Genomic DNA, 15383 nt, shown 5'->3' with positions numbered 1-15383 from the left:
TAAATAAATTGGCAAAGAGAACTGTATTTAAAAAGTCAGAAGATGCTTTAACACATTAAGCAACTTAGACACTAACAATAGAAAAATATGGACAATGTAAATAAATCATTCCAATAAAAGAAATATAAACTGAGCTAGCAATCAAGAAAGTGCTAGGATAACTTTTAGCCTGTTTATATAGTAATAATAAATATTCTACTCTGTGTCCCCCAGAATTGATAAAACCTGGTGTTCATATATTCTGCTAGGAGTGGAGTGTATAAATTGGTGGCTCATTTCAGGGCAATATGGTATCTATGATCTTAAAAAGCTGTTGTTTTTAAAGATGTATAAAGGTTTTATGGGGCCTCCATGGTGTCCTGGAGGTTAAGTCTCAGCTCTTGGGCTGAGTTTGATCACCGGCTAGGGAGCTGACCCACCTAGCACAGACCTCTCCTGTTTCCCTGCTGCTCCCCTCAGTAGTGTATTTTAGTAGATCTGCCTGTTCTGCTCCCGACTCTGTCTCTAGTGAGAGCACCCCCTGCACCTTACACCCCAGTTCTTCTATACACAAATATTTTTTAAAGTAAAAAATATTTTATTAAACATTAATATAGGAGCATACAACAGCAGTAAAGTGTTCTAAAGCAGTACTGTTCACAGCATGTTCCTCTAGTCACCAGCATCTGTGTCCCCTGGAGCTGATTAGAAATGCAAATGATCTGGTTCTTACCACTGACTCAGTCCCTGGGAGTGGAGCCCAGCCAGCTTCCAAATATCATTCCTGGTGACTTTCAGTTCTAAAGTAATTTAAGATGCTACAGATTTTGAGGCTTGATACATGGGAAAGTTTGGACTTTTTTCCTTGCTTTTGATTAGAAGGTCAGTTTACGTTCTTTGTTGCTGAACAAGAGAAAAGTAGAAGATATTCTGCCTCTTCTTTTTAATAAAACCCTTATTGTTGAAAGAATAATTGCTTTAAGGCAACTCACTACAGCCACCTCATTGAAGAAAGATGATTTTGACCTCGTAGAACCAAAGGACTACCTCTTGATGGCAATAATAAGCTTCTGGCCTAGATCAGAAATCCTGTAGATTAGAATTACAGTTTTAGTAGCTTCTTGTTGTGCATTTGTTTAGCAATTATCATTTAAAAGTTCAATACAGTCTGTTTCCCTTGACAGTTTGGTTAAGAGATGCTTATAATCAAGCTAACATTTTTGAAAATTCATATCTTGAGAATATTTCATATGTAAAATGTTATTTAAAACTAAGCCTCCATGTTTAAGATTTCAGTCTTATACAATCATTTCCATCTTTTAAAATAAGGAAATTGAATTAACTGATGGCTTTAGAATATCTTATTAAAATTCTCTTTATGTTTGTTTTTTATCTTTGTATCAGTAAGTCTTTGGTGATCAGGGTATATGAAAAAAACCAATAGCTTGATTTAAACAATAAAATAACTTTTGCTGTTTAATGCTATCGATTACTGTGATCACTACTAATGCAATTTTCAAAATTTACACAAATTACTCATAATATGGACTGTGTTTAAGAAGTCCTTCATTAAAGGGCATTGTGTTTCATCTTCACTTAAATTATTTTAAAATTTTCTCATGTATAATTTACCATTCAGAGATCATTTTTTAATATCTATGAAGCCTTTAAGAAAGCATTTTTGTTTTTTAGATATTTTCTATTGTCTCATGCTTCTAAGTATAATTTATATAAGAAGCTACTTTATTGTTGGTTGGTAGAAATTCTTTATTTTTAACAGATTTGTATCCCTCATTACAAACTGTTCTGTGATTTTTAAAAATACTGCATTTTCTTTAAAATAGAAAAGTTGTTTTCCCTGATATTAAAGCACTCTTAAACATGTAATTTGAAAGGAAATAATTTAATGCTGAAAGGGTACCTTAATTTCTAAACATGAATTCAATACTTTCAGGTTATTATTTCAGTCTGGTATTATAGAATTTTCTTTGAAGAATGATGCATGTCTTTGGGTGACCTTTGTTGTAGAAGGTGTATCAAATACATTCAGAAGAGAATTACAAACATATGTTGTACCTGTAAGCTTAATAAGCTCTCACATGATCAGTGTTTCTGGTTTTGGGATGAAATGCATAAAACCTGTTAGATTTTCAATAACACATGTCCATTTCCTTAAATTTTTGAAATTTCCTTCTTACTGTTGTTTGAATCACACATCTTTAGCTATATCAATAACCTGTAGATCCCATGCATAGAAGCATTATATGTAAATAAATACTCCTTTTCTCTGTTAAGCTTGTTAAAAAACCTTAAATTTTCCATGTTCACTTTATTTTTAAAGATATGTTTTTGACCTTTTCTTTTTATTTACTAGGGAAAAACTTTAAAATTTAAAGCACAGTTTTATGTTCTTAATACTATTCAATTATGGTGATTCACCTGAACCTCTGAAAGAATGATGAAGAAATGGACTATATTGGCATGACTAATAGTTTAAGAAGTGGGAGTGTAGTTCATCAGTACCTAAAGGGACTAATTATAGTACATGAAGCTAAGCTTGAAACTTAGATGTTCAAGTGCTTTAAAGATGGTAATACAGTTGTTTAGGGGTAAAAATACATGTTTTAGTTACAAATACATATATAACATTCCTTTCCAAAGTGCTGTAGATTTACCTAGAGAATTTTAAGCTAGTTCATATAAATCAATAGATTTATCTTCATCGACAGTACCCAGAAAGCCCTAAAAATATAAAACAAATTCCCTGCCACACACACACACACACACACACACACACACACACACACACACACAGAGGAACATTATTACAGCACATTGAAATTTAGTGCCTTTTTCTCTGTAGTCTATTTTAAATCAAAAGTTGTTGGATTAATGAGGGATAAAATACTTTAAGGTCTCTTTAGGAAAGGATTTCTAGTAAGAGGGAGTAAGTGTACTGGAAGAATGAATGTCTGATCCTTTTCGTTTCCTACTTGTGTGGGTGCAGTGTTTTTTGGTGTGTGTATTTCTTCAGAATTATTTTGGTAATCTTTGGGGGGGAAATATTGCACTCTTTTGAATGTAGATTTAAGTATAACACATTTAACTTTGAAATATTTTGAAACTTTGAAAAAAGGTGAAACACCTTGAAAGAAAAGCCTTAAAGAAAAATTTTATTCACTTACATTCTAAATTGTTCATGTATTTTGTTATCTATCTATTATAACATTAATTTACCTTTATTTTTCTCCTCTTGAGTGTTTGCATTGAGAGGTTACCTTGTCTAACTTTTGTTTCATAACAGCCTTTGATCTAGCCCAAAACTCAAGAAACAGCTACATGCATTTTTGGAGGACAAAGGTTTTCTCTACAGCTCTTTAACTGCTTTATAATGGATAGTAAAACTAAATGAATGTAACTTAATTTTTCACAGTACTGGTTATGAGAGGATTATAAGTGTCAGCAATTATGTAGATTGAAATTAATTATTTTAGCTAAAATCCAAAAAATGTGTAAAGGGCACAGTTGATGGAGATTTTACATGTGAAAGGTGGCTTTAACTTGGTTTTATCACTTAGACAAATGTGATATTAAAGTTAATTGCTTTAAAATTGGGGAGAAAATTTATTTTTGATATTGGAATAGAGTTAACTGAATTTATGTGGATCCTATGGTGTTTTGTTAATTACATGTTTAATCTGAAAAAATTAAAGTGAATATGTTTGTAGCTATGACACTGAAATGTAACTGAATTTCAGAATTTAAGACCCTTTATGTCACCTAGACTGTCTTAATTCTTAGTAAATCACAAGTATCTAAAATCATTGCTTTACTTAATCATTCACTAATCCACAAAAAGTTATTAAACATACCATTTATCAAATCTTGTGGGGGCACCTGAAAATATAGAGATGATTAAGGCAACATTGCCTTCCTACCAGGCTTATAGGAAAAAGTTTAAATTCATAAATCTTTATAGTTTAATGTGGCAAATTCTATACTTAGTATCCTTTTCACCCACAGATCAGAGGCTTATTAGTGCCTAACTCAGTAGAAGTATCCTGGGGTAGGTTTGCATTGGAAAGAATTTGTAAACTGGGTCTTAAGGGACATTAGTGTTTGTCTCTGGGGTTGCAGTTAAAGGGCAAAGAATGTACAGAAAGAACTTCAAGACAGCACGGCATGGTGTGAGAATTCCCAGAGGTGGATTCTTCAAAGGAGTTGAATGCTGAGGACATCAGGAACTTTATGATGTGGATGGGTGCTCTACTTTTTCTAGAAATTCCCTTTGAGTACTTCATTTACCCAAGCCATTTAATACTCATTATACTAATCAAATACTTTAATGGAATATTTTAAGAACTTAACACAAGAGGGGATTTTTGAAGGCAACCGTGAGTTAGCACATATTTACTGAGTAAGGACAAGGCATTTTACCAGATGCTTCTCTTTAAAACTCCATCTAGGACCTCCCTGCTGGCGAAAGGGTTAAGTCTCAGCACTGCTGAGCTGAGTTCTGAATTCCTCCTGGCCTGCGAGCTGACCCATAAGGCACAACAGACCTCTCCTGTCTCACCTGCTGCTCCCCTCAGTAAATCTGCCTGTTCTACTTTCTACTCTGTCTCTAGTGAATCCTCTCACCACCACATCCACACTTCTGGCCTACAGCCAGTTCTTCAATGTATAAATAAGTCTGTTAAAAATAAATAATAAAACTCTATGTGTTAAAATTCAAATTCACATCTATAGGAAGAAAGCTCACCATGGTACTCTGGTATGTTGGAAAAATCAGTATTATGGCTATAAACTTGTGTGACCAATATGAGGCACCAATGCAGAGTGGTTTCTTTCACTTGGCTCTTTAAAAAGTAGAGCTAACTTGTCTGCCCACCTTTCTCCATTAATCACAGTGAAAGAGAGAGATATATAAGCAGATCAGAGGCAATGACAAAGAGCTCAAACATTCATGCTGCCTTGTTACCTAACTTGCTGCTTGTCCCTTCTTCATTACTATTTTAGATAAATGATATTGAAAAGATTTAATGAAAGCATTTTAGGACTTCCTCCCCAAATTAGCACATAAAAGTATTTAAAAGATACACTTCATCAGTTTCTGGAAATATTGCTAAGTATGGATATATTTTCTGATCCTCTCATGCTGTTTCTTTTGCAGACAAACAGATGATAAGCTAGAGAGGCCTTCAGTAACATATGCAACGTATCGAGGCCCCAGACAGATTAAGAAATATTTGAAACAACAAACTGCATTAGAAGTTGTGGCTCCCTTGGATAGAGAAGATGAAAGTTCTGATTCTAGTACGAACACACATATTGGTCCCAGAAGTGAGAGTGAGACTGGGTTTGTGCCAGTGTTGTCATCAGCTGACACAGCTAGATCAGTGAAAGGACATGTGCTGGACAGCCCCATGGAAGACTTTGACTGTTGCAGAATAAATCTCAACACAGAGAGCCATCAGACAGACAACTCAGAACTGCTCAAAACTGCTGCTTCTAAAGAAGTTTTAAATAAAACTGATTTTGAAGGACCTGAGAGAAATAGGTCATCCCCATCTTTTGTGATTCGCCCCAGCTCTGCAGCTAAAGAATCTGACTCACAGCATCATTTAAGATGTATACCAGTTTCTCAAACTGACAGAACTAAGATATGTTCAGCACTGTTTGCCAGAAGTAACAGCAGCATAGTTTCTTCCAGTCCAGATTTTCAGTGGACAGGAGCAGCTGAGATGGCAGTGAAAAAAAAGGACTTTGTGATGAGTGACAAGACATTGGGGCAAAGAGAAGAGGTTGCTGGATTTGAAGAACCTAATACTTCTGACTTCCTTTGTAGTAAACCTGATGAAAGTGATACTACTAAACAGGAAAGTATGAATTTGCCAAGTTCAAATAAATCAATTAGGCATGAAGGTCTGCAGTTGCCAGAGAGTAAGTGTTCTGACAAGCAGACAGTAAGTAACTCATCAAAGCAGGCTGCCAGTCACACTAGCATCATTGCTCCTCAGAGACGTGCTGTGACAGACACAGAACTTGTAAATGAAGGAAGTAGGTTGTCAGCCCAAGATTCAGAGAAAAATTTGGGTGTTATGGAAATCAGACAAGAAACAGAAACTGCCTCAATTTGTGAACCCACAGCTTCGAGTCATGTAAAAGCAACAAGAGACAAACTAGAGCCTTTTCCCAAAGATAGTGATCAGTTTGTAACAAAAGCCAAAAAGCTTGACTTAAGACCACATGGCAAAATGCCTCACAATATTAGACTAAAGCAAAAGGATTTGGCCTCTGAAAAATGGATCCATGAATCAGAAGTTGTCACATGCTTAGAAAGTAAAAGAGCACCTGAACTGAATGTTCACCTTAATAGAAATCACATTTCAGAATCGCTTCCTGACTGTGAAAGTCAGCAGCAAGAAAAACTATTACCAGATGCCAGAAAGTCTCCTACCCTTGACTGTAAAAAATCAAATCTCAATACTTCATCTCCTACCTTTTCTTCTGGCGCTGACATGATAAGCAAGTTGGTTAATCCTGTTTTAAAGAACGAAGAGTCCTCTGTGCTCATTACAAGTGGAGATGTGAGCATTGTTGGTATTGCCACGCAATCTAACAATTGTCAAAAAGAGAATGTGGGAAGTCATGTTGAGGTTGCAAGCAGCAAAAGTCCTCCCACTTGCCTTCACCGTGAGCTTGCACCTGCAGTTGAATCCAAAGAAGTTCTTTCTGAGAGTCAAAAATGTCACATGCCTCTAGATCTTGAAGCCATTGACACCCTTCTAACTGGAGTGGACTCAAGATTTGGGTCCACATGCCTCTCTAAGGTTCACAGGTCCATCTCACCCCAAGATACTAATAAAGCAGAGTCAGTGCTTTCAAAAACTGTATCAAGTAAGAGCACTGCAGAGAAGTCTAAGTCTCTTTCCTTAAGAACCAAAACTGGTAATGTTGCTACAATTTTATCACAAGCTGAGGTTGATGTTCAGAGCAGTACTCTTGTTGAGTCTCATTCTGGAAAAGAGAAAACAGTAGCCCTCTCCAAGTTATCTGTGTCCCAGAAAGAGCCCAAAAACATTAAACAGGATAAAATTTGTTCTCCGTGCAGAATGACAGATGTGCCAGCCAAGTTAATTTTATCAGAATCAACTTCCCTAAAGGTTGAACATGACAGAGCTGTTCAATTAATGGATCATAGTCAGGTTAAAGAGAAATATTCAGACTCTGGCCTTCTAGAGAATTGCCAAACTGAGGTTTCTCTGTCTGCCACTAGCTATCAAGGGAAACAGGGAACAGAAGTCATAGATAATTCTCCTGATTGTCCCCAAAGTAACACATCTGAGATTTTGCCTCCTGTTCATGATGAAAAAGTCACTGGTCAAATGGCTAAGAATTTTGAAGCCAGTGCTTGTCAACCTTCAGCTATTTGTGGGACTAAAGAGATTTCTGGTTTGTCAGAAATGGCAGAACTCAGCTTAGTTAATATTTTCCCCAAATTCCAAGAAACTGATATCACAAAAGTAAATTCATCTTTTCTGGGTTCCGATATCAGTATGGAAAAAAATACTTTTGCATCTGAAGAGACAAGCTTTTCAAATATGCCTTCTGTTTTGACATCAGGAAAGATAGCCTCATCTCACAGAGTGAAACAGAATACTGATTTCCTGAGTGGTGGTTTTGCTCGCTTGTCTTGCAGTAACTCTGAAGAAGTTAGCTCACCTACTCTCCCAAATAGCTTTGGTCCTGTGCAAGTTACCGTAGCTGTCACACCTGAAGGTGCCACCTCAGCTAATCTGGTGAACACTAACAACTCCTACTTGGAATTTGAAACGTCTGTCCCCACAGGGGCAGAAGTGACCCTTTTGCAGGAACATTTTGAGAATCATACTACAAAGGCATCTCTTGATTGCCCAACTGCTACCCAATTTGATAATCCTGTGGAAGCAGTTGCTGGTGCTCCAGCGTCAGTTAACAGCTCAAGCCAGCAGTGTTCTGAAGCATCTTCTGAGAGTGTAGAAGAAACCAGAAAGAGAGCGCATGACCCACATTTAGATCTCCAAAGTGGTTTACATAAAAAGGCTGATATATTGATTGGTGAGATTTTTGATTTTGTCAGGAAAGAACTAAACTCCAAACACACAGTTGGTACCTGCCAGGAGCCTGTAGTCATAGATAGCGTAATGAATCCAAGTGCTCTGAAAGAAGACATCCTTGAGAAAAGCCCATCAGAAATGACACTGACAGGGGCCCAGCTGGCAGAGCATTTGGAAAAGCAGGACATGGACATGCCACAAGCCAAAGGGGAAGAAAAGGCCAGTGTTTCACATGCAGTTGGTGAGAAGAGTCTCCTTTTTGGTTCTGATAGAAAGAGTGTGTCTCGTTTGGTAGAAGACCAAGCTAGGGAATTAGTCAATGAAATTATTTGTTCAGTACAAGAAAGTCTGATAAGTGATGTTTTTGAAGATACTGAGGATACCTGGCATTCTGAACTTCAGGCTAGTACGTCAAAAATTCTGAATAGTGATAGTGTTAACCCGTGTGATATAACAAGGAAATTTTTGGTATCAGAGCAGGCAGTAAATGAAAGCACATGTGAAGTAAGTGGGGAACTACTAGATAAATTCTTCTCTGTAAGTAACTTACTTAGTGGCACAGAGACAATTAAAGGAAAAGAAGTTATTCTCCATCAAAAATCTGCATTATCTGAAAAGGGAGCTAGACAGTCTGATAGTGTAAGTTTGCAGGAAACAGATACTGTTTTATTAGCAGAAGACATGCCCCAGAATGAGTCAGATGAAGTAAAAACACACTTATTTCTCAAAGAGGACTATAAAGAGAAAGTGGGAACAGAGTGCATGGACAGTCACAAAACTGGGACAGAGGATACAAGAACTGCTTTTTTAAATTTCACATGGCCTTCATTTGCCAATGATGACCTACATGTACCTGGGACATCCAAAAGCAGTTTGTCTGATAGCCACGTATGTATATCTGATAAAAATTTCCCAGGTCACATCAATAAAAGCACACCCCTTGCCATGTCAGAAGTAGGGAAGGTACACAAGAAAGATACTGAAGTAAACATGGGGAAAATTGACCTTATACCTTCCATGTTAGAAATGGGGAAAACAATCAGAAAGGATGCTGAACTGAATGTCACAAAGATTGAGCCAACAGCTGATGTTTTTAAAATGGGAGAAGCATACCAAAGGGATGCTGAGAGGTATATTGAAAAAACTGAAGGGCTACCTGTCATTTTAGGAGTGGAAAAAGTTTATAAGTTGAGGGATAGTGAAGGAGATATTAGCAAAACTGATGTGATGCCTGTCATCTCAGAAGTGAAAAGTATCTATCAGAAAGATAATGAGGGACTTACTGGAAAGACTGAAATACTATCTGTTACATTAGAAATGGACAGTATTTACCAAAAGCATGCTGAAGGGGATGTTGGCAAGACCGTAGTAGCATCAGTTACATCAGAAATGGAAAATATCTACCAAAAAGGGATAGAGGAAATTACTGAAAAGACTTTAGTGACACCTGTTACATTAGAAAGGGAAAATACTTACCAAAAGGATGTTGAAGAGGTTATGGACAATATGAAAGAGACTCCCATTATGTCAGAAGGGGCAAGTATCTGCCAAGAAGCTTCTGAGGGGATCACAGGACAGACTGAAAGACCTATGTTGGAAAAGCAAAATATATGCCAAAAGTTCATTGACCAGGGTATTGGGAACACTGAAATGGTGCCTGTTGTGTCAAAAGTGAAAGAAGCAAATACCAAGACAGCACCTGCCTCACAAGTAGAAAAAACCTTTGAGATTGATGCTGGAGAGACCGTTGGAACAGTTGTGCCTGTACCCTCTATGCTAAAAATAGAAAGAATAGCCCCTGAAGATTCTGATGTGACTATTGGGAAACATGAGGTGGTAAACCTGCAGAAGACACATGAAACCAGCCTGGGGTTGCCAGTTATGCAAGCAGAGGGTATGTCTTCCATGTCCAAAATGGAAAAGGCACCCCAAGTGTATGATGAAGAGAATGCTGGAGAAATGGAGGAAGATTCCATGGAAATAAAAGAAGGCTTGATAGCTCATGACAATAGGCTTGCTTCGTATTTCAGGGGCTATGAATCACCTACATTAAGTAAGGACTATGAAGGTTACCCAGCCTTAGCATTGCCAGATTTTCAACCCCAGGATATGAGAGAAAAGCTCGACAAAAGCAAGTCTGTGACTGCAGTAGATAAGAAAACAAAAGATCTCGTTTTTAATAATGAAAAAGAACCCAACCTAGGGTTCACTTCTCAGGATGAACAAGAAAATTCTTCCTTTACTATATTATATGAAGAACCTCTTCAAGAGGAGGACAGGTGCATTTTTACAGAAGTAAGAACACACTCTCTCCCGTTTCCTGATACAGCCCCTGAAGACATTCCTGTTTACGCATGTGAAAGATCTGAGAGTAGAACTGACCTCATCCATCATTTTGAAAAGGAAGGTAAATTAGGTGAGATGTTTGATAGTGATAATTCAGAAATGTTCTTGTCAGTGGAAGCCAAAAGGTACAAAATTTATCCCTTAGCTTTGTCTCCCATTTATGAGGATGATAGCTCTCAGGAGGACGTCATATCCAGTGAGGTCTCACCTGGTCATCAAGGCTCCACGAAATCAAGAGAGAGTGCAAACCAGCCCTCTTCCATTCTGTCACTTCTGCAGTCAGTGTCAGAGCGTTTAAAGATGAATTTTGATGATGACAGGCAGGAGGTAGGGGAAGAAGAGGAAGATGAGGAAGAGGAGGAATCATTGCATATAGGAAGTCTGAGAGCTAGCCGGAAAGAAACTGTTACCTTCAAGCTGCCAGATCCTTCTACTCCATTTAACCCTGACGATGTCGAGGAAAAGACTGAAATTTCTAAAAATTCATGTGTAATACCGAACGAACCTACTACCTCCAATCTACACGTTGGTCTGTGGTCAGAAAAGAACACTTGTCTACAAAAATCTGACCTGACTTCTAAACTGCATTCGTCCTTAAAGAGTGCTTATCATCAGTATTTGCAGACTTCTAAAACCCATTCCTCTGAAAAAGGAGCTAGATTTGGTGGGGTTTTTCAGGAACCAGTGTCAAAATATTTCCGTACTCAAGACAACTCAGGCAGATTAAACCTGTTTACAGAGGTAAGTGAATTGTTAACAAATGAAGTACCATTGAAATATAGCTTCAGGTCATGAAGTGACCTGAAATTTTATTAAGAAATCACTGTTTTGAAGTTGCATAATGATTTTTTTAAAGATCAGCATTTTTGGTTGAAGTAGATTATAACTCATGTACTTTTGGTGGGCCATGTTACACTGAGAGAACGAAACTGCTTAGTCAGAATTTAAAAGGCATAGAGCAGCAGGGTTCTTTACTAATACCTGTTTTGTTTTGTTTTGTTTTGTTTTTTAACTAAGTAACAGTATTATCTGGGAAAATTCCTCTGTTGAGCTTAGGTGTTGTGGAATTATTAATATATAATGATATCTTAAGTACTTAAAAAATTATGTATTTGCTTGAAATCTTTTCACTGTAGATGTTCCAGTCATTCACAGAAAGCAGGACAATGTAAAGCTTAAGTCAAAGTGTTGAAAACATACCCAGAAAATGTTTTGATATTGTTACATTATTCTTTTTGACCAACAAATATTTAAATATCTAACATGTGATATTAAAGGAATGTGGGACTTTGCTTTTTGGTATTTCCAAGACTCTGGGAACTTACCCTAGGATTTCCAAGGTGCAAGAATTTGTAGTCTGAACAGCTTTGGTAGCAAATAGTAATACTTGAATATCAACCAGTAGCCTGCAAATCAAAGCTGTTCTAAAAGCAATGATAGGATTTAAAGAAATGTTTAATAGTTCCCATTACCAACCAAATCAAGTGAAACCTTTTTTCTCCGTGTAAAGTTCTGTTTGTCTCACCCTTTCCCCTAGTTACACAGCCTATGTTTCTACCATCATATTTGTTTAAGGTGGTTCTTTTCCTGGAATTTTATTCTCGATAACCCCTACCCCAACCTACCACATTTCCTTTCCTTCACGTACTGAAGTCCTGTTCTTCAAAATCTTCTGGATACCACTTCCACAGAGAAACTTCCTGTGAAGTCACCTCACCTCCTCATTGCTGCCATTCACCCTGCCCCCTGACTTCTGTTACCTGGCCTTTTCTTTGTATTTTACATGTGGGCTTAACTTAGTCCTTCACTTAAAAGAATCATGCAAGTGTGATCATCAGTTTCCCCTTGCTAAGCTGTAAGCGCTCCATGATAGAGACAACACATTGTTTCCCTTTATTCATATCTTTAGATTCCTTGTAGTATGTGCAAATATCCTGCACATATGGTTCGTTAGTAAATACAAGATAAATTGGATTTGTGACTGCTAAGAAAGTGGACTATTTGTCTTTTGGTTAACGGTTAAGGTTTAACTTCACTTTCCCATTGTTTCAGAATGTTGACAGACAAACTCTGAGGTATAACCCAAGACCTGGCAAGGTAAGCATAAGTTTCTTAGGTAGACAAGATGTGATGTGATAAGTAAGATTACCTTTAGGCTTTTGGAGTTCAAATACTTCTCAGCGACTTTAGAAAAGCATTATTTCGTGAAATAAACCAGAAAGAAAAAGAAAAATACCAGATGGTTTCACTCATAGCAGGAGTGAAAAGAATTGGCCATGGGGTGGGGGTAAGGCAATTGTAATAAAGTAAAAATGAAAAACAATGATCAACTATAAACTATTTTATGGGGGTTGAGAGGGGAGTGGGATCGAAACTGGGATGGGAAGAGTGCATGGGACTACGTTGATGACACACAGGTGAATTGGTGGGAAGTCCACAGGGTTACAATGGAGATTGTACAAAATGAAGAATGATGTAAAAATTTTAAAAAATCATTATTTAGCTCAAGGGTCTAGTGTACAAAGAAATGTTTGTTTTTATAAGGATATTGTATTTTTTATATTCTAGGACATTTTGGAATTTTAAATGCATTCTTAAAATTAGTTAATGTGCCTACTTATTATATGTTGCAGATGGTTATCTATGATGTCGATGGAAGTAAATATAAACAAGAGATCTACTGTAACATTCCCGATGCTACATCATGGTCCTTTCCAAATGGGGTACTGATAAAAGTTGTAAGGGGCTGGTAAGAGCTCTCAAAAATTTTGCAGGATTGTCCCCCCAAATTTAAGTGTTTTTCTGATATAGATACTTTTATGTTTTTTATGAATGTTATACTACCTTTCCTTTGTTTTTGAAGAGATACTTTGAAACATTGTTTTATAGTTTAATTGTTCTCTTTATATAACTGTGGCAAAAATACTGTTTTTTATTGCTTAATGCCAACAGTAAATAACATGACCTAGTAAATATAATATAAACAATATCGTTGTCACTGCATTATTAGCAGGATAGATATGGCAAGTTGAATTTAAGGCTTCAGTTGAATAAAGCAAAGCTTTGAAAATAGTTCAAATTTTGTGGAATGCTAAAGGATGTCTAGGCCACGTATTTAAAGTCATTTGTATAACTGATAAGTTCATGAAGTGGAAGATTCTTTGGTCTAAAAATGAGGGAACACCACACTTAGGACCTGGTGGACATGGTGGGGGCAGAATTTCTCCATTGGTTGTCTGTAGCTACTGATCAGTTTTATATTGTGAACCTTATGATTTCATCTTCAAGAAATAAAGGAAATATGTGCTCATTATCTAGTAGCCAGAAAATTTGGGTATATTTTGGAATTGTTATGATACGGTGTAAATTATGTAAAGACCTAATTGTGTAGATTGCATAGTTCATTACACATTGCACATAACATAGGCATAGATTGTGGTAGTATGTTCAGATATTATAATCCCACAGTTGTATGCAGTTTTATTCTTTCTTTAACTATACTTAAATTTGCATGTATCATTGCTTCAAAAGTAGGATTATATGCTACCAGTAGAAAATAACCCAGTTTAGAATTTTAAGTAGATATCATTTTGTCTACTGAGGTAAAGTATCATTTGCTTAGGCCTTATTTTGTAGAAAATTATCTCCAACTTATCATTGTTTTTATATTTGTTCAGTTGGATTTTATATGAGAAACCACATTTCCAAGGTCAGAAATGTGTGTTAGAAGAAGGAGAAAAGGTGTTAAATCGGGACTGGATCCTTCAGAACAGAAAGCACCCACAAAGAAACTTTGTATTGGGCTCTATCAAGCGTGTTTTAAAGGTGACAGAACTACTGATCTTATATTTTTTTGTCTTTGCCATTTACTAATGCTGTACTATGGCATAGTCATGTTTCTAAATAATTACTAACATTTGTACTAATTTTATTGTCATTTTACATTAAGTTCTGACTTTACAGATAATAAAGTATGGTATAAATGATAAAATATTACCTAAAATATGACATATAGAATGCTAATATTTTATAAATAGATGTCTTTTTTAAAAATTGTAGTAGAAATATCCTTAGAAAACCGTCTTTAGAAAAAGAACCTGATTTCCAAATATCTTTGTGTAGTATAGATTTCTACTCCTCAGTACAGCTCTATGTGTGTGTGTGAGAGAGAGAGAAAAAGAGAGAGAGGTGTCAGGTAAAATTTAGAAAAGGAAGAATGAGGAGAAGAAGGAGAGGTGTTGCATTTTTATTTTCTGTTGAGAAAATATTATTTAAATCGTAAGATGAGGAACGTCTTCCTATATATTTTGTGGGAAGTGCTGTGGTACTTTAGAGGTGATAAAAACAAATATTCCTTCAGGGGTATCATAATATGTGATCTAGTGCTGTTACTCCTATGACTGTTGGCAGATATGTTTTTCAAGGATGGAGGTTTTGTGTATATGTTTAAAAATATAAATGGAGGTGATGCATGTTGTATAATTGTATAGACATGTGAGTGAGACAAGATCTCTCACTTCAGATTACTTAAAGAAGAAGAAACAGCTGCATCACACAACCGTAGTATGCTCTGCTGGGCCCTGCGGCACCCAGAGCAGAGGCACCTCACCTGGAAGAGGAGGAGGCTCCTGATTAAATCTTGAGAGAGTAAATAAGAGTTTGGCTCGTGGGAGAGGAGAGGGCGTTCCTGCAGGGCCACTTGTGTCAGACACAAGGTGAATGTCAGTGAGTTGCAATTTTGCAAGGAGATTGATGGCTCAGCATAGAGGGTAGGGTTTGTTTTCATTGAAAAACTTAGCAGCATTTTGAGTGCTTGCTTTTTTAGCTAATTCACTAGCAATCCCTTGAAATGAATAATTAGTCTGTGGGCAGAATGTTCAAAGATCTAAATAACTTACGGTTCTGTGCTTTCCTTGTGGGTATCTGGCACCATGCCAAGCCTAGTGGGGAAAAAATGTC

At 36.7% G+C, this 15383-nt stretch overlaps 1 protein-coding gene across 1 annotated transcript in view; it reads left to right on the top strand.

Moving 5' to 3' along the window:
• CRYBG3 (beta-gamma crystallin domain containing 3) overlaps positions 1 to 15383 on the top strand; it is a 99054-nt gene that overhangs the window by 33008 nt on the left and 50663 nt on the right. The window contains exons 4-7 of the mRNA XM_004675271.2: positions 5153 to 11165; positions 12477 to 12521; positions 13058 to 13173; positions 14102 to 14249. Coding sequence (XP_004675328.1) covers positions 5153 to 11165; positions 12477 to 12521; positions 13058 to 13173; positions 14102 to 14249 — 6322 coding nt within the window. The remainder of the gene's footprint in view (positions 1 to 5152; positions 11166 to 12476; positions 12522 to 13057; positions 13174 to 14101; positions 14250 to 15383) is intronic.

This window comes from Condylura cristata, unplaced genomic scaffold (genome assembly GCF_000260355.1).
Source record: "Condylura cristata isolate star-nosed mole 26May11 unplaced genomic scaffold, ConCri1.0 scaffold00003, whole genome shotgun sequence".
Taxonomy (NCBI): domain Eukaryota; kingdom Metazoa; phylum Chordata; class Mammalia; order Eulipotyphla; family Talpidae; genus Condylura; species Condylura cristata.
Note: the sequence above shows the minus strand (reverse complement) of the source record. Positions and strands in the feature narration are given on the sequence as shown.